Source organism: Crinia signifera, chromosome 1 (assembly GCF_055691185.1).
Source record: "Crinia signifera chromosome 1, ASM5569118v1, whole genome shotgun sequence".
Classification (NCBI taxonomy): domain Eukaryota; kingdom Metazoa; phylum Chordata; class Amphibia; order Anura; family Myobatrachidae; genus Crinia; species Crinia signifera.
Genome location: NC_139217.1, coordinates 290,717,891 through 290,737,144, shown reverse-complemented (window position 1 = coordinate 290,737,144; position 19,254 = coordinate 290,717,891). Strand labels below are relative to the sequence as shown.

Sequence of the window (19,254 nt, the reverse complement as noted above, 5' to 3'; positions counted from 1 at the left end):
CACTAGGTGACACTGGAGAGTTACACGGGTGGGAAGGTGCTGAGAACCCCTGAGCATGGAGTGTCCGAACTGCGAAGCAGAGGTCGCAAAGGTCTCACAGCGGTAGAACCTCACAAAGGTCCTACAACCAGACCAACTGGCTGCACGACATAATTGTTGGATGGATACTCCCCGCGCAGATGCCCAGGAAGTACCAACTGAATGTGTAGAGTGTGCTGAAATGGAAGATGGCGGCGCTTCGGAATTCGCCAAATAAGCCTGATGAATAGTCTGGCGAATCCATCTGGCCAAGGCCTGTTTTTAGCAGGCCAACCTGGCAGTGCAGAATCATAAAGGACGTAGAGCATCTGACTTGCAAATGGATCTTGTCCTGGACACATAAATGCGTAAGGCCCTGACGATATCCAAGGATCTGGAATCCTCCGAATCCTAACTAAAGGCCGGGACCACAATCGGCTGGTTGATATGAAAAGCCGTTACCACCTTTGAGAGAAAGATCCCACTAGTACGGAGCTCCGCTCTGTCCTCATGAAACACCAGGAACGGTGGTCGACAGGATAAGGCACCTAGTTATGATACTCTCCTCGCAAAGGGCCAATAATGCCAGAAGAAGCACTGTCTTCCAGGTGAGGTATTTTAATTCCACCTCCTCCAATGGCTCAAATAAGGAGGATTGGAGGAACACCAAAACGAAGTCCAGATTCCCACTACCAGTGGGGGCTGAGGAAGAAGAACTAGTTTCCTTTGGAAAAAAATTTGAGAGAGACGATATTTGAACCTTCAAGGTTCCCAGCCGGAGTCCTGAAGATAGACTACTTTGCAGGAAAAGTAGAAAACGAGCTATCTTGAACCGAACCGCAGAAACCCACCGTCTCTCACACCAAGCCACGTAAACTCTTCATATGCGATAGTAATGGACAGATGTAACATGTTTTCTGTATCTTAGCATAGTAGGAATGATGGCAGGCGGGATGCCTGCTTTTTTTAAGATGGACTTCTCAACAGCCAGGACATCAAATGTAGCTTCCTTAAGTTCGTGACAGCAGATCCTCTCTGAGCAGAAGAGGCCAAGGAGCGTCTATTAGCAGATCTGTGAGCATGGTGTACCAGGACCAGCGAGGCCAGTCTGGTGCTATCAAAAGGACCGTCACCTGTTCCCTGCGGATTCTATGTGGAATCCGAGGTATGAGTGGAAACAGAGGGAAGAGGTATAGGAAATGATAGTCCCAGGGTGCCATGAGAGCATCCACTGACAACGCTTGCGGGTCCTTCGTCCGAGTGCAGTACAGAGGCGGCTGATGGTTGTGCAGAGATGCAATCATGTCTATCTGAGAGCATCCCCACCGATGTATCAAAGTCTGAAAGATTTGAGGATGAAGATACCACTCCCCGTGATGGACATCTTGTCGGCTGAGGTAGTCGGCCTCCCAATTTTCCACACCTGGAATGAAAATGGCGGACACGGCTCCTGCGTGTATTTGCACCCAAAGGAGAATTTGACTGACCTTCATGGCCGTGCAGCTGCGAGTGCCCCCCTGCTTGTTGATATACGCAACCGCTGTGGCATTGTCTGACTGAACCCTGATGTTATGGAAGTGAGGACCACTTCCGCCTGCAGCAGAGCATAGTAGACTGCTCTGAGCTCCAGCTCAATTATTGACAGCTGTGATTCCTCCAGTGTCCAGAGACCCAGAATCACTGCCCCCCAGCCCTGAAGACTGGCATCCGTGGTTAGCAAGGTGCAGTCGTGTATGGGGAATCTCCTGCCTTGCTGCAGATTCTTGGAGTTGAGCCACCATGCCAGGGATGCTCAAGCTTTTGGGGAGAGAGATATTCATTGATGAAGAAAAAAAGATGAGAACCTGACCACTGTCGCAGCAGGCAAGCTGAAATGGCCGAGACCGAAAACGGCCGTATTGCACTGCTTCGAATGTGGACACAATCTTTCCTAGCATCTTTGTGCAGAGCAGAACTGATACCTTTCGGTGTTGCAGCACCAGTCGCACCGACTCCTGCAGAGATTGTATCTTGTCTGGAGGGAGGAATACCCGACCCAGTAGTGTTGAGCGTCATTCCCAGAAATAACAACCTCTGGGAAGGTGTGAGTTGGGATTTTTGGAGGTTGAGCATCCAGCTGTGCGACACTAACGTCTCCTGAGTTAATTTGATGTTGCGAAGGAGTTGACACGGCCTTTAGTAAGAGATCGTCTAGGTAGGGTAGAAGAGTATCTCCCTGCTGTCTCAGAATCTCCATCATGACCGCCATGACTTTTGTAAAGACACAGGGTGCTGAAGACAGACCGAGGGGTAGGGCCTGAAACTGAAGATAGCAGTGCCTTCTTGCAAAACCTGCAAATAGGCCTGATAAGGGGGCAAAATGGGTATGTGCAGGTAGGCGTCCTTGATATCGATGGATACCAAGAACTCTCCTGGTTCCAGTCCCACAATCACTGATTGCAGGGATTCCATTTTGAAGATATGAATTGAGGTGTTTCAGGTTTAGGATTGGCCTGACTGAGCCGTCCGGCTTGGGAACTAGGAAGAGACTCGAGTAGAAACCCTTCCCCCCTCTCCGATTCCGGGACTGGTATTACTACACCCATGTCCTGGAGCCTCTTGATGGCCAATTGTAACGCTGTGCTCTTTTCAACAGAAACTGGCCTCTGCCCCTAAACTTTGGAGTTAGGCGAAAGGACCGAAAGGATAGGCTTCCCGATGCACTAGGGAAGCTCCTACGAGGAGGTGGAGCTGTGGTAGGGAGAAATTGAGATTTACCTCCAGTAGCCTGTGATATGATCTTGACAAGTTCTGGACCGAACAGGACGTCACCTGCAAAGGGTAAGGCCTCTACTGCCCCGTTGGACTCAGCGTCTGCGTTCCATTGGCGTAGCCAGAGGGTTCTGCGAGCTGAAAGAGAGAGCAGATATGCGCGCAGCCAACATGCAAACATCTGAGGATGCTTCCACCAAATACCAGAGATTCTCAGTGAAGAAGCCAAGTCTAACATCATAACAGTCTTCAAGGACAAACTTTAAATCTGTGGATTCTAACAGCTTGAAACGAGAAGACTGCAAGAATCTCAATACCAGAGTCCAATCCGAGAGTGCCACAGGAGAAATCAAAGGTGGCTGGAGACCTAAAAACCCCCTGAAGGAACATCTGATATTGGGGTAGCAACGCAAGCCGGTACTGAAAAAAACATGGAAAGGGCAGAGACCTGCAACTTTAACAAGCCTAGCCATAAACCAGCATCAAGGCCCCCCTGAAGAATACGGGCCAACAAAGACTATAATTGATCATTCTTCCGTTCGCCCCAAGCAACTTACGATTTCCATATGCGATGGTAAGGCTTGGAAGTCACAGACTTACGAGCGTTCAGCATAGTGGGAATCACTATTGAGCGGATGCCCTGCTGGCATAGGACTGCCCTCTCAACAGTCACGACCTATCAAATCGGGTGCCATAAGTCTGAATAGCAAAAAGGGCCTTGCTGAAGTAGGTCCAGACCGTGAGGCAGTGGCAACGTGTCGTGGGAGAGAAGCAACAGAAGCTCCTGGATCCCATGTTCTTGAGACATAAAGGAGGCTTTATATTGTGTCTAAATGCCATGAGATCCATGCTGAAAAGACCCCAGCTTTCCACAAGCAGCTGAAACACCTGAGGGTGCAGAGCCCATTCCCCGGGATGGAAATTCCGGCGACTGAGATAATCTACTTCGCAGTTGTCAGCTTCTGGGATATAGACGACTGAAATTACCAGTGTACCTTTCCGCCTATTGAAGAATGGTAACCACCTCTCGCATTGCCACATGGCTGCGGGTCCTGCCTTGTTTGCCGACATAGGCCACGGTTATGTTCTGCCAAATGGATGACCCTCTAGGAGGTAATCTTCCCGCAACTACCAGAGGAGAGAAATCCTCACCCAAAGGGAAAGACAAACCAACTAATGGTAAAGCAGGTGGGACCCCATCCATTTTTAAAGAGGGTCCACCTGAAATATTTGTGTGTCGAAGCGTCCGTATAGAAGGCCTTGAAAGCTGCCACCATCTTCCCTAAGAGGAAAACCCACTGTGGATGGAGAACCAGTCTGACAAGATTCTGAAGGTCCTGAAACTTGCCTAACGGGAGAAACACCCTTTGTTTGTAGGTGTCCAAAATCATGCAGAGACTGAATGTGTTGAGTTGGCTGCAAACGGGACTTTGGAAAGTTGAGAATCCAGCCGTGCTGAATTAAGAACTATTGTGAAGCAGTAGTGGACTGGAAGGAACCTTGATCAACAAGTCGTCTAGGTACGGTATGATGTTCACCACCTGTGAGCGAAGTGACATCATTACCATCATCACCTTTGTAAAGACTTGAGGTGCAGTGCATAGTATGAAAGGCGCAGCCTGGATCGCTTCCAGATGGGTATATGCATGTAGACATTTTTTGATATCCAGTGGTACCAAAAATTCTCCCTGTTCGAGCCCCGCTACCACAGATTGAAGGGACTCCATTTTGAACCTAAAAACCCTCAGGATTTCAATGTCAATATGGGGCGGACTGACCTGTCTGGTTTGGGAACCACAAACAGATTTGAAAAGAAACCTTTTGTCACAATCCTGTCTGAAGCTTGTGCAGCTGGCCTGTCATTCTGCTATTCACTTCTGTGTATTCCAGCCAGCTGCAATTAGACTGCAATCAGTAGAGAGACTATGATTGCTAGTAATTAGCACCTGTGGTAGTCCTAGCTCTGTGTGAGATGTTCTGCTGCCAATCATGTGTAGTCTGGTTTCCGGTCATAATTGCCCAGCCAATCCTGGCTTCTCAGTGGGTATATGTATGCTGGGAAATCCAAGACACATTGCTAGTGCTTCAATTGTCTCCTGTGATTCAGTTCTGTCTTTGCGGCTGCTGTGTGTGTTCAAGTTCCAGGTATTCCAGCTTTTGTGTTCCTGAGTGCAGCAAGGGATACTCCCCTCAGCAGTCCGCAGCCTAGCTCCTGTCGATGTTCCAGCATTGTTCCGCATTCCAGTCGATGTTCTACCATCGTTCCATATTATAACCAGCATTCCAAGTATTTCACAGTTCAAGCAACTCCACGTTACCATTCTGTGGTTATTGGCTCATAGACGTTATGGACTTCATCAGTGCTTTACACTGCAATGGTCATCTTGCTTCCATTATTGTCATTACCTGTTACCAACTGTATTCGTTACCATTTTTTAAGGAGGACAGAAAAGAGTGCCTTTTCTTGGTGCACCTAGAGAAATAATACTTAGTAAAACATCACTTTTATTGAGTTCATTTAAAATAGTTGCGAAGATATAAAAAGGACTGGACAACACGTAAGACAACAAATAGTGATTTTTAAAAAGGATAAGAATCCTCACCTAGCGGGACCCCACTACCCGTTATCACCGTTATTATTTATAATAGATATGGTGTGGCACGGAAGACTTGTTTATATTACCAAAGTCATGTAATGTGGATAAGTCAGGTTTGTAACTTTATCATATACAATGTATCACAATAGTCCTGAGGCTCACTTAGTGCAGCCACCAGCACGCGCTTGAACACGGATGTGATGCCGTTTCAGCGCTGCTGTTAGGCTTGCTGGAGCCAGTAGTTCCACAACCTGCGTTCCAACCGCAGAGCTGAGTCTGAGGTGTGCCTGTGTGCACTCCCTCGCTCATGTGGATCTAGAACAGGCAGGGACACACACGGCTCTGGCGCCAGAGACCGTGTCAGTGTACTGATTGGGGACCGTGTCCAACGGAAACCCCAATGTAGCCAACAACAAATATATATACAGTTTGTAAGTGGGGAGGGGAAAGTGGGGTATTAGACACACTAGGTGTGTAGTTAGTCGAGCGTACGCTTTCGCAAAAAAGCTTCCTCAGGACCCTCAGGGTTTCCAGCTTCCATAATAAAGCGGGTTGTACTTTTACCTCTGCTGGTTTACTGCCTCTGGGTGCACTACGGTGCTGTTTATGTACAAAGGTCTGATCAAGCCTCTCCAATTTGTACACTAGTCCGAGCCTACAACTGAGGCCTTCGTCACATTGACTCAGACCCCAGGCGTGACACCTTTGTTCCAATGAGCTGGAGGTACCGGAATTACAACACACTCATTTGTAAACGTTTGAACTGCCTCCTGTAAGGCTGCCTGGCTGTCTGGTAAAGCTGGGAAATCGAATCTGAAAAAAAAAATTTGCGCTCATATCCATGAGCGATCACATTCCCGACCCAAGCATCTTGACAAGTGAGGGTCCAAGCTTCCCAAAAGTCTTTGTGTCGTGCTCCCACATCAAATAGGAGGCTGGATTGAAGAACAGTTACAACCTCTGGCACCCCTGGCCTTTCCAAAAAATTGAATGGTGTCCACATAAGTTCCTCTACCAGGAGGAGGAGCTGCGGCTGGCAGAAACGTAGACTTACCACCTGTCACCTGTGAGATCCATTGATCTAATTCTGGCCCAAAAAAAGAGCATCACTATTAAAATCCAGGGCCTCCACCCCACATTTTGACTCCTCATCTGCCTGCCATTGGTAAAGCCAAAGTGCACACTGATCCGAAACTGCCATGGCTGAAATCTTGGAAGATATTAGCTTCACATCCCTGGAAGCATCTCCAAGATAATTTTCCACCTCCCTGACGTGTTCGGCAAGAACACCAATTTAGCCCTGACCATCCTGAAGGCCGATTGATAACTGCCCACTAATGCTGCTTTATTAACAGATTTAAGGGTACCCTCTAACTTCCTTCCAAAGTCTTAAGAAAGTCGCACCCGGTACAGAGAGGTCTGTCTTTGTAACGAGTCTGGAAACATGATTGGAGGGGTCTCCCATCGCTTTCTATTCTCTGCTGGAAAAGGGTACAGCGAGGAAAAACCACCTAGGCCCCTGAAGTTTTTTTATCTGGGTTAACTCATGCCAGTTCCAGTTCCTCCAATGCAGGTAACCTCAAGATTTTTGGTTCCATTTCATATGGTTTGCCCTAACAGCTGACAGAGAAAGAGAGTGGGAAAGTCGCCTGCAGGACAGTGTTTAGGAGCCTGGACAGGGAGAAAAAGGTGGAGTTCTCCAAGGGCTGATGTAAAATGTGCAGAGAGTTAGATTTGGGTGTTTTATTGTTTCTGTGCAGGGTAAACACTGGCTGCTTTATTTTTACACTGCAATATAGATAACAGTTTGAAGTACAAACCCCACCCAAATGTAACCAAATCTAACTCTCTCTGCACATGTTACATCAGCCCCACCTGCAGTGCACATGGTTTTGTCTATTAGAGAGTGATTGTGCCTTTCCGAGTGAATCAGAATAACCCCCTTAATCTGCTAAATCAGCAGCTAACATTACACCTTCTCTACCCCCAGCAATACCTAAATAATAAAAGGGATTTTTGAAAGAACTTACAGTTCGAATCCCTTTCTCTGATATGGTCCTGGTGACACAGCTCAACATTGGGATGTAGGAGGGTCCGTAGGAGCCAGGCACCTATCCTAATGCGGGGTACACACCAGGACGACCCGCTCACGATGCACATCGTGAGCGGGTCGTCAGTGTCTCGTCCGACCCGCTCACGATGACGCGGGAGGGCACGACCCGCTCACGATGTGCACCGTGAGCGGGTCCGATCCGATGGCGACCCGCACCCGGTTCTATGGTCGTCATTGAGATCCTACCTGCAGCAGGTAGGATCTCAATAACGACCGACCGACCCGCGGGACCGCGCATCGGATCGGAATCGCTCCACACCAGGTCAGAAAAGGGCCCAATCAGCACACAATCTACATCCGATTGATCGGAATTGGATCTAGATTGTGCTGATCGGGCCCTAGTCGTCCTGGTGTGTACCTAGCATAAAGCTTTAGAGGGTAGGCTCCTCCCTTCTGCATCCCAGACTCTTCAGTTCAATCTTTCAAAGCCACTGGAATACATTAACTCAGTACGGAATCGGTACATCTGTCAGAATGAACTTAGGTCTACAGTCATTAGGTCGACCCCATTAGGTCGACTGGCTGGAAGGTCGACCTGATTTAAGGTCGACATGGGCCAAGGTCGACATGACTTAAGGTTGAATTTGCATAAAGGTCGACATGAGGAAGGTCGACTGGTCATAAGGTCGACATGGGTTTTTCACTGTTTTTTTTATCCGAATGTCGACACAGTCGACTTGGACACAGTTGGCAATGAGAATCGGACCCTCGCATCGCTCGCAATGCTTCGGGCACGGTGGCTCGCTTCGCTCGCCACCGCTTTAATAACCTCCTCCACGCCCTAGTGGATAGTAGAGCATGAAATACCGCCTGTCGGCACATGTCGGCTCAAAAAACAGTGAAAAACCCCATGTCGACCTTATGACCAGTCGACCTTCCTCATGTCGACCTTTATGCAAATTCGACCTTAAGTCATGGCGACCTTGGCCCATGTCGACCTTAAGTCAGGTCGACCTTCCTGCCAGTCGACCTAGTGGGGTCGACCTAATGACTGTAGACCTAAGTTCATTCTAATAGATGACCGCTTCCCCTCAGTACAAACGCCTGCACACATTACATGCACATTTTTCAAAAATAACTTTTAACCATATAACATGAAACATCATGAACCTGGCATACTTACTGAGCGTAAGGGAGGGATCGCTGGTCCCCAGGACCATATCAGAGAAAGGGATTCGAACGGTAAGTTCTTACAAAAATCCCTTTTTCTCTTTCAATGGTCCTGGTGACACAGCTCAACATTGGGACGTTCCAGAGCCGGTCCTTTGTGTGGGTACGCTCAGGTCTGCAGCTCTCATCACTGCTCGCCCAAATGATGCGTCCTCGACGAGAACTCATGGAACCTATAGAATTTGGCAAAGGTATGAACAGATGACCAAGTGGCAGCCCTGCAAACCTGCTCAGCTGTTGCCCCATGTCGAACCGCCCAAGAGGTGGCAACCAACCTGGTGGTATGCGCATTAATCCTGACCGGCACAGGCCTACCAACTTTAGTATATGCAAACGCTATAACAGAGCGCAACCACCTAGCAATGGTCTGCTTAGAAGCAGGCCAACCAATTTTGTGTATGTCATACAAAACAAGCAAAGTATCAGTCTTTCTGACACTCTTAACTCTGTCCACATAAACGCGCAAGGCGCGCACAACATCCAAATTCCTCAATTTGTCCCTTTTCCTTGAACCCTCTGGGGGTTGAAACACAGGCAGAACTATCTCCTGATTTAGATGAAAAGCAGAGACTACTTTTGGTAAAAATTGGGGTACTGTCCGAAGGACAGCCCTATCATCATGAAATATAAGGAAGGGAGACTTGCATGACAATGCTCCCAACTCCGATACTCTTTTTGCAGACGCCACTGCCAACAAAAATACCAGTTTCCATGTAAGGAATTTAAGGTCAGCCGACCTTAATGGTTCAAAAGGTGACTTTTGAAGACACTCCAGAACCAGAGATAAATCCCATGGTGCTACTGGTTGCTTGTAGGGAGGTTTCAATCGGGACACCCCCTGCAGGAAGGTCTGTACTTCTGGTAATAATGCAATCCTTCTTTGGAAATAAATTGACAAGGCCGAGATCTGTACTTTGAGTGACTGAAGGCTTAACCCGGAGGAAAAGCCATCCTGCAAAAACTCCAACAATTTAGCCAATTTAAAGCGCGACATGTGCGACTTCTGTCTTTCACACCATCGAATATAGGTCTTCCAGACCCTATAATAATTTGCAGAAGACACTGACTTTCTGGCTTTAATCATAGTGTTAACAACCCCTTCCGAGAAACCTTTATTCCTCAAAATGGCGGTTTCGACAGCCAGGCCGTCAAAATTAATCGAGCTGAATCCAGATGGTTGAACGGTCCTTGTTTTAGGTCTGACCTCAGAGGTAGACGCCACGAGTCCACAGACAATCTCTGAAGCGTCGAGTACCAGGACCTCCTTGGCCAATCTGGGGCAACTAAAATCACTGGGATTGCCTGGGCCTGTATCTTTTTCAACACTCTTGCCAGCATTGGAACTGGCGGAAAAACATAAAGTAGATTCCCCTCCCAGGGGATGGTCATGGCATCCACTGCTTCTGCCAGTGGATCCCTCATCCTGGCATAAAACCTGGGTACCTGATGGTTGAACCTGGATGCCATCAGGTCCACATCCGGAGTTCCCCACCTCAGTGTAATCTGGTGAAATACTTGTGGGTTCAGGCTCCATTCCCCTTCCATCAGCTCCTCCCTGCTCAGGAAGTCGGCCTCTATATTCTCCACTCCTGGTATGAATATTGCTGATAATGCTGGAACATTCTGTTCCACCCACAAGAAGATCCGGGACACCTCCCACATAGCCAGCTTGCTGCGTGTGCCTCCCTGGTGATTCAGATATGCCACAGCTGTGGCGTTGTCGGTCTGAATCCTTAAAGGAAGCCTCTGTAATCTCTCCCGCAGGAGAAATCACCTTCCACACAGCCCTCAGTTCCAAGATGTTGATCGGTAAGGCAGACTCCTCTGAGGTCCACAAGCCTTGCAGACGCAGGTCCAAGACTACTGCCCCCCAGCCCGAGACTGGCGTCGGTAGTGACTACCAGCCAGCTCCAGGACTGCAGGGAATCCACCTCCGTCCACCATTTCAGGGAGGATCGAGTTTCTGAAGACAACACTATTTGTTCTGACTTCATGGTCTGAGTATTTCCTGACCAAGTTGTCAGAATGTTCCACTGGAACACTCGAGAGTGGAACCTGGCGAACTGCAACGTCTCGAAAGACGCCACCATCTTCCCCAGCAATACTGATGTGCTCTGAGACCCGAGGATCTCCTGGACCAAGGCAGCCAGATCCCTGGCCTTTGCCTCTGGTAGAAATACCCGATGTAGGTGGGTATCCAGAACAACTCCCAGGAATTGGAGTCTCTGTGACTGCACCAACTGAGACTTTTGTAAATTTAAAAGCAAGTCGTGAGCCTGCAAAAACCCGATGGCTTCTGCCAAGTGACTCTTCAACATGTCTGCTGACTCCGCTTTGAACAGCAGGTCGTCCAAATATGGAATCACCGTGATTCCCCTCAGTCGAAGCACAGCCGCCATCACAGACATTATCTTGGTGAATACCCTTGGCGCTGTGGCCAGGCCGAAGGGCAACGCCTGGAATTGCAAGTGCAGGTCTCCTATCGCAAACCTCAATAGAGCCTGATGTTCTGGGTGGATAGGAACATGAAGGTACGCGTCCTGAACATCCATTGACGCCAAAAATTCTCCCTGGTCCAGGCTTAGCAGCACTGACCGTAGAGACTCCATTTTGAAATGGACTACCCACAAATGGGTATTCAATGACTTTAAATTGAGAATCGGTCTGAAAGACCCGTCTGGTTTGGGCACCAGAAACAGAGTGGAATAAAAGCCTTTTTTCCACTTCGCTCCGGGGACCGGGATCACCACACCCTTCTCTAAAAGAGAGTGAGCTGCTCCCAAGAGAGCTGTACGGAGCCGAGCCTCCTTTGGTAGTGGTGTGGGAATGAATCTTCTCGGAAGACCACCTTTGAAGGGAATTCTGTAACCCTGGGATATAATGTCTAATACCCAGGAATCCTGGTCTAACAATGCCCATGTGTCCCTGAACTGTGACAGACGCCCCCCCCCACCTTGACCACCGCCGGGCAAATCCCCTGGCAGTCATGCAGAGGGTTTGTCCTCTCCTTTGGTGTTTGGTTTCTTATGAAAGGAACTAAATTTTGACTTTGGGGCCTTACCTCTGGAGGACTGAAACTTTCCCCTAAAAGACTGTCCTCGAAAGGACGCACCTCCTCTAGGGGAGGGCCGAAAGGACGGCCTGAAAGCAGAAAACCTTGATGTCTGCTTGGCTGCAGGGGCAGGCAGGAAAGTACTTTTGCCGCCTGTGGCCTGCTTAATAATCTCTTCCAGTTCAGAACCAAATAACAGCTTTCCTTTAAAAGCTAATGCCTCTAAGGCCTTCTTAGACTCGTTATCTGCCTCCCAAGCCTTAAGCCAGAGCACTCTCCTGGCATTGACAGACACAGTGGAAACTCTGGCAGCCATTTTGAGAGCTTCCTCCTCAGCCTCCAGCACATACTCTGCAGCTGCTTTAAGCTTCTCCGCAAGCAACAACACACAAGGGTCAGCGTGTAAAATAGTGCACAAATCATTGACCCACACAATCATGGCCTTAGAGACCCAGGCTGAAGCAATCAGAGGACGTAGGGTGTATCCCACCCCTTCAAATATTGCCTTGAGGTTACCCTCCAGCTTTTTGTCCACGGGGTCCTTAAAAGCTGCTCCCCCTTGCACTGGTAGCACGGTGGCTTTTGACAAACGTGCCACAGAAGCATTTACCACTGGAACTTTCTCCCAGAGGTCTGCGTGAGCCTCAGGCATGGGGTATAAACTTAAGAATCTCTTTGGCATCTGTAGCCTTTTATCGGGCATTTTCCAAGCCCCTTCCAATAAATCCTGTAAACCTTCATCTGAAGGGAAGGTAACAGCTTCCTTACGCTGCCGTTTAAATACACCTTTTGCAGGAGTTTTATCCTCCACAGACAAGTTCAAAGCCTGTTTTACAGCAGTAATCAAATCCTCCACCCCTGCGGCTGAGGAATCCTCAGAATCATCACCCTGCTCCCAGGGAATGTCTGCATATGCTCCATCCTCTTCATCAACCAATAAAGGCACTGAGTAAGACCTTTTAGGGGTCCCCACAGCATCAACATCATTCTTGTCTAGCAATTCACTAAACCTGTTAATCCCCTTTGCAGTATCCTGCATCACCTGAAGGAAACCAGGATCTGCCTGGGTCAGAGGCAAGGAGCCAGAGGACTGCTGAGATGATGACATAGGTCTCTGAGAATCTACCAAGACATCACTCTGTCTGTCCAGCAATTGCACTAAAGCATTTACAGACCTGCCCAGGGCACTGGCCCATGCAGGTTCCAATTGCTCTACCCTCTGGGGTTCACTCCCCATGGGTCTCACAGCAGCGCAGGTAATACACAAGCCCCCCTTGGCCATCTGCTCAGGGACAAATTTCAGTGTACAGACACTGCAAGCGCTCAATGTATTAAGGGCTCCCTCCCCCAAAACCACAGCCTGTTGCTCAGACATGATGTAAAGTAACAATCACAGTGCATTCAATGTACAAATGCGTTTACACAGAGTCAATGCACCCAGCCACTTTTCTGTCTGTTGGTTTCAGATGTGGGGAAACGATGCCCAGGAAATCCAAACACTCTGTCAGGATCTGTCAGCCAGCTCAGCTCCGCTGCAAGCGTTCCGAATGGCGCCAAAACAGAGTGAGGGAAGAGACCAAGTCCCTGCTGCTGCGGGGTCCGTGACTTTTGGCGCCAACCACCCCCAGCCAGCCGCTCCCTTAGCAGGATCTCCTAGTTCCAGTATCTCCCCCTCAGCTGGGGACCACTTGGAACATGCCTGTAACACACTGCTGTCCTCTCATATAGGAGCTCAGTGTGTAAGCTCCGCAGAAAATGGCCGCCGCCATCACGGAGCGCCTGTCCCCCATGATCCCCACCTAGCGTGAAGCCGGTTTCAGAGCGCTCCGGAGCCCAGGCAGCTTCTTAAAAGAAGCTGTAAGCGCTGCACAGGGAGGCCAGACAGCGTCTCCCCTGTGCACAGCGAGCTGACAGGACGCGCTTCTGTCAGCTCCTGCTGCGCTAGCAGTGTGAGTCACTAATAAGAATCCTCACACTGTGCCTACCTAGCTAGAGTAAAAAGTTAAGAAAATAATAAAAAACCCTAACTAACTCTAATCCTTCGGCTGCTCCCGCAGCCCTTTAGAATAGCACCCACTCCAGTGGGCACCTAACACGAACTGAAGAGTCTGGGATGCAGAAGGGAGGAGCCTACCCTCTAAAGCTTTAGGATAGGTGACTGGCTCCTACGGACCCTCCTACATCCCAATGTTGAGCTGTGTCACCAGGACCATTGAAAGAGAAAACTTCTTCATCCCAGCTGCTATCTAACCTTACTGTCTTCCTTGACCCCAGCTGCTATCTACCCTTAGCCTACCCCCTCAACTGCCTGACCCTAGCTCCCTCCTTGCTTTAGTAGAGTCCTTAATGCGTGTGTGTCTGTGTGGGGATGCGTGTGTGTGGGGGGAGGGGGAAGTGACTTTGCTCTGGGTGCTATGGCTCTGCGCTATGCGCCTCTGTTATGAGCGATTACAAACTCCAAAAATGTACAGAGTCCCTGATCATGCTGCTCATTGATTTGAACTTGCTGCACCAGTATAAAATGAAAAACTGCATTGAGCAGAAGGAAATGCAGATTACGTTGGACGATAATGCTTCTTTAGTCCATGGATTTTTTTAATTGTCTTGCCTATTAGCTGATATTAGTTAATATTGATGGTCAGATCAGTCGTGAGAATATTTGTGTGGATTCAATGTTGTATAAAAAGGTGACAGGCTAATGAATGTGATCTACCACTGCCAAGCATCGTCTGATAACCTGTATGACTTCTACCTTTGCCCAAGACAAATTTACTCCTCAATTTGCTTTGAAACAAGCTCACAGGGTTGCCATATTTATAGCAAAACTCTACTTTATAAAGACTTGGGGGTTTATTCATGAAGATACATAGGACTGTTTTGCAGCTTCTTTGCACACACATCGCCTTTTTTCTATTGATAAGGGGTTGGGCTTTCATTCATTACTAACTGCAGTTTAATGTGCTTCCATTTGATGGTTTGCCTTCTTTTTGGCTGGCGCAGATGTGAGTGGCATGTGAACTACAAGTTGCATGGGAGGGATTCGGTCACAATTAGTGGATGGATGAAAAGAGGCTGACCTGTACTTTAATATTGTCTCGACCCAGAAGTCTAATATACTAGATTTTTTTAACCAATGACATCGGCAATGGGATTTGGGCATCGCTGCAGCACTCTGTCTGGTTTCCATAGTACAGGCACTGGTATATAAGTATATTCTACAGTAAGAATTGGCCAATTGCCATGAAGAAACTTATTAGTCAGACTGAGAAAGGACCATATGGGAACAATACAAGAACAGGAGAGTTTTCTATGGTAGAAGCCTGGTCCAGCTTACCCAGGTTCCTAGTATCCTAGACAGTTTATTAGAAAGACAGCTTATTATCGATTCCCCTTGCCCTGCCTGTATTTCAAGATTGTCTCATTTACTTTCAAACTACTGCATAACCAGGGTACCCAAAGCAACTTCTGATTTCTTACTTGCACCTGCAAATAAAGGACTATTACTTGTACCTAGCCTAGAATCTCTCATTTAATTTTGGAGTTGAGCTTTTAAGCGGTGCGGCTCCAAAGCTCTGGAACTTGCTTGGTCTCAATTTCAGAGGCCTCCACTCTAGAAACATTGAAAAACCCAAGAGCTATATATATTTACTCAAGAATGACCATTTAGGGCAGCATTCAATATTGGCTGCTATTTCCGCCAGGGGAAATGCCGCCTATTCAATATTGCCTTTTTGACAGCATTGAAGGCGGATTCGGATAAAACAGATCCAACTGTAAAACAAGTCAAATCGGTTTTGACGAAAATGCCCGTGGATTGTTGAATTTACATACTTCCGACAATCCGCGTCCGTTTTCGCCGACAAGTTCACTTTCCGACACTTGCCAGCTGGAACATTGAATTCTGGCTGTCGAGTTGTAGATGAGTTAGATTTGTAGATGAGTTTGATTCTTATAATTATTTTTGGTAATTTCAATATTTTTGGTATTAATTTTCATTCTGTAAACTTTTTGGGGAGAAGTCACACCAGGAACCCAAGCACTTAGTTAGGCATCCCAGACCATTTGTCAACAGTCTGTGACATTTACATTGAAAACCATCTAGTGGAACGCCCAGAACATACTCCCCAGGTCAAAGGTCTGGCTGGCGTACACCAACTTGACATCAGACAGAGGTCACGGCCACTCCAAGAGACACTTTTTCCTCTTAAACCCCATGTATTCTACCACCTCTATGTTACGCAACTTTGCCATATCTTGCTTCCCTGACCTACTTTGTGTAGAGGCGGGACCCTCACTGGGTCAGAATTGGGGGTCTTAGAGGTCATGAACCTAATCAAGCAACTTTGAATTGGTTTAGTCCAAATCAGTCCAACAGTTAACGAATGCATAAAACAGACTGCTACTGCAGTTTCAGTATTGTACATGTACTGTAACTTTTCAGATATACTTTATATGCATTTCAAATTAGTCCACACATAAAAAATTGAAAAACACAGCAAGTGTTATTTTTCATGAATATTTCACTTACCTGTGGATTGGAGAATTTAACTCTAGGATTATTGTCAATTTCCCATAAACCCTCATTGAATCCCTTTCTCTTATTAGGTTTGCCATACTTCTCCTTGTTTTCATCATATGGAAACATGTCCTTTGGTCCCAAGAATGCTCTTAGTTACCAAAAAAAAAGAAAAAAAAAAAGTATATAAATATTTGCAAACAAATCAAATTAAGAGTGAATCTTGAGACGGCTGCTTTCAAAAACTCCAGTGATCAGGAATTGCATTATGAGGAGTGAGATTAATAAAAATAAAATTAATTTACTTCCCCAAAATGTAAAAATAGAACTTAAATCCAGAAATGGTTATCACTAATGCAAGGAATTAAACAGTAAGGAGTCCATCCTGCAAAATGAGAAAAACAGACTAAATGTTGGGATGCACAATCTGCTGCTAGTTGAGCTGCAATTTTAAGCAAAATGTCCTGTTGTGGGTAGCGTAAACGTTGACATGCCTTTGCTTTCAGGATAGGAAAATGGGCATAAGCCTGGTTATAACAGATGCAAGGGAACAAACATGGGACTATTACAGAACAAAAATAAAATATGCCTAGGTCTTAGGAGTGGAATAAAGAGACTTTGTAAAACCACCAATGGGATCTAGTACAAAAAGTACAGAGAACGTCGCTCTGTGTATGGGCACCATAAGCACTTCATTTTTATAGGAAAGATTTGTGGCCATTTTTTTTTTTATTAAGGTGAAAAAATAAACTGGCTATGACAGATCTGCTAATGGAAGTGAAGCGCTGCTATATCAAAACACAATGAACATCAATATATCTTTGGGAATAATTTCCTTTACATTTTTCCTCCATAAGACTCAATTATCATTAAAAAGCATGCATGTCCTTGTCATTACAATCTACAAATACATATAACTTTTTATAAGGCAATATATTTTCTAACTTCTATGGGAGGCAAGAATAGAATGGCCACTAATGCAAGGAGTTCCTTTTTTGAAAGACAGCACAAATGCAATTGCAGTCATATGAACTTGCTGAGCGATCTACATTACTCTGATCGCTCAGCAGTGTCATACATAACAGGCCAGATGGTAATACACTGCATGCTAATGGGATACCCCTAGTACAAACTGCATCTATATTGTGGATATCAGTGCAATGACAACAACTGAGATACCCTTTCTATAATATTGGGTAATTATTCCTACCAATTGAGTGGGGACATATGACTGCATTTGCAATACCTAAAAATGAACTCCTTGCCTCAGAAGCTATTCTTTTCTCGCGTCATATAGACGTGAGAATACATATTGCCTCATAAGAAGTTATATACAGTACATTTGTAGATTGTTAAGTCAATGACAAGCATTCTTTTTAATGATACTGTGATTGTGTTTTGAGTTTTTATGGAGGAAACATTAAAAGGAAATTATTCCCAAAGATATATTAATGTTGATTGTGTTTGATTTAGCAGCGCTTCTCTTTTATTAGCAGATCTATCTGCTATATCCCGTTTTTGGAGAAAACACTCCGTGTATGGGCACCTTTAGGTTCTTGTGTATTGTTGTTTTTGAAGGTGGACTCCATGCTGTAGTCTCTACATCTATAATTAGGGTTTCTTATGAGTACTGTTCGCACACACACACACACACACAAAGTTTACCAAAGAACCTTTTTTAATTTATGCATTACTATTCTGCATTTTCCCATGACAACAGTCTGGATCTAAAACAGCATAGTTTGTGGCACTTACTTTTTAATGCTACACAGGTTGAGTATCCCTTAGCAGTATTTGCCTTATACAAAATATTCCACAAACTGTCATTTTTGGATTGCATTTATTTTTCCTGCCCACCTAATCGCCTGCAAACACCACCCACAAGCACCGATTACCTGATTGCTCTTCCCACAAGCGCCGCCCATCCCTTACTTCAGCGTCGATGCCCCGGTATTCATGGTCCCAGTAAAGCATTGTATGCCCCACCTGCACAATGCTTCATTGGGTCTGGGAATGCTCATGAGATGGACGCTGGGGGGCAGTATGGACGTCGGGGGAGCCTGTGGATGCCAGAGGACACCTCTGAACCAGGTGAATATAAAAATATTCAGAAATTCTGAGTAATCCCTTATACATAATGCTCCTGGTCCCGAGAGATACTCAACCTGTATTACATTTATTACACTGATTTCCGAAGCTGCAATTACTTAAAGTAAAATAGAAAATATCAGGGTTGGAAAATGCTTTTTTTTTTTGTTTAAACCAGTTATTTTATATATTTTTTGCATTATTTTTTAATGTGAAAAACACAATCAATGGTGTATTAGAAACTTTGATCAACCATGTTTTAATGCTTTCTAATATTAATCATATATTTATCATTTAATAAAGTCCTTTTTTATAGATTATTACATCTGAATAGATGTAGATAGACTACATATTAATACATACAAAGTACACTCAGACAGATGAAATTAAAAACCAGCATCAAGTTAATGTTAAGCATTAGTCCTACTTATTATGTCTGAACAGTAATACAAAAGCACTTTTCAGAGAAAGAAAACACACACACACACACACACACACACACACACACACACACACACACACACACACACACACACACGTAGGAGTTAAGCATTAGCACCAGGCATGCCACTGGCATTAAACATTTTAAATAAAAACACTAGTTGTTTTTTGGGTACAAAAAGTTCTTTAAGTGTTCATTTAAAAAAACAAAAAAAAAAACAAAAAAAAAAAAAAAAACACCTTTGGTTTAAACTAATCAACCCTGGAAAATATAGTTGTCAATGGGCATAACTAAAGCTGTGTACACACGGTGCAATATCGCTGGCAATATGGTCGCTGATAAATCACCGGGTGCACGCTCCCGTGTTCAGCCCCTTAATGGTCGTTGGGCCGTAGCTGTTTCCCTCTGTGGCTCCCCCAGCAGAGGGGTAGATTTATTATAGCGGCGCTATAACAGTTCTTGCTTCGCCTCAGTAGCGAGGCGAAGCAGGAGGGGACACCGACAAGA

At 46.1% G+C, this 19,254-nt stretch overlaps 1 protein-coding gene across 1 annotated transcript in view; it reads right to left on the bottom strand.

Moving 5' to 3' along the window:
- PSIP1 (PC4 and SRSF1 interacting protein 1) overlaps nt 1-19,254 on the bottom strand; it is a 68,439-nt gene that overhangs the window by 34,660 nt on the left and 14,525 nt on the right. Inside the window, exon 4 of the mRNA XM_083185766.1 lies at nt 16,230-16,368. Coding sequence (XP_083041892.1) covers nt 16,230-16,368 — 139 coding nt within the window. The remainder of the gene's footprint in view (nt 1-16,229; nt 16,369-19,254) is intronic.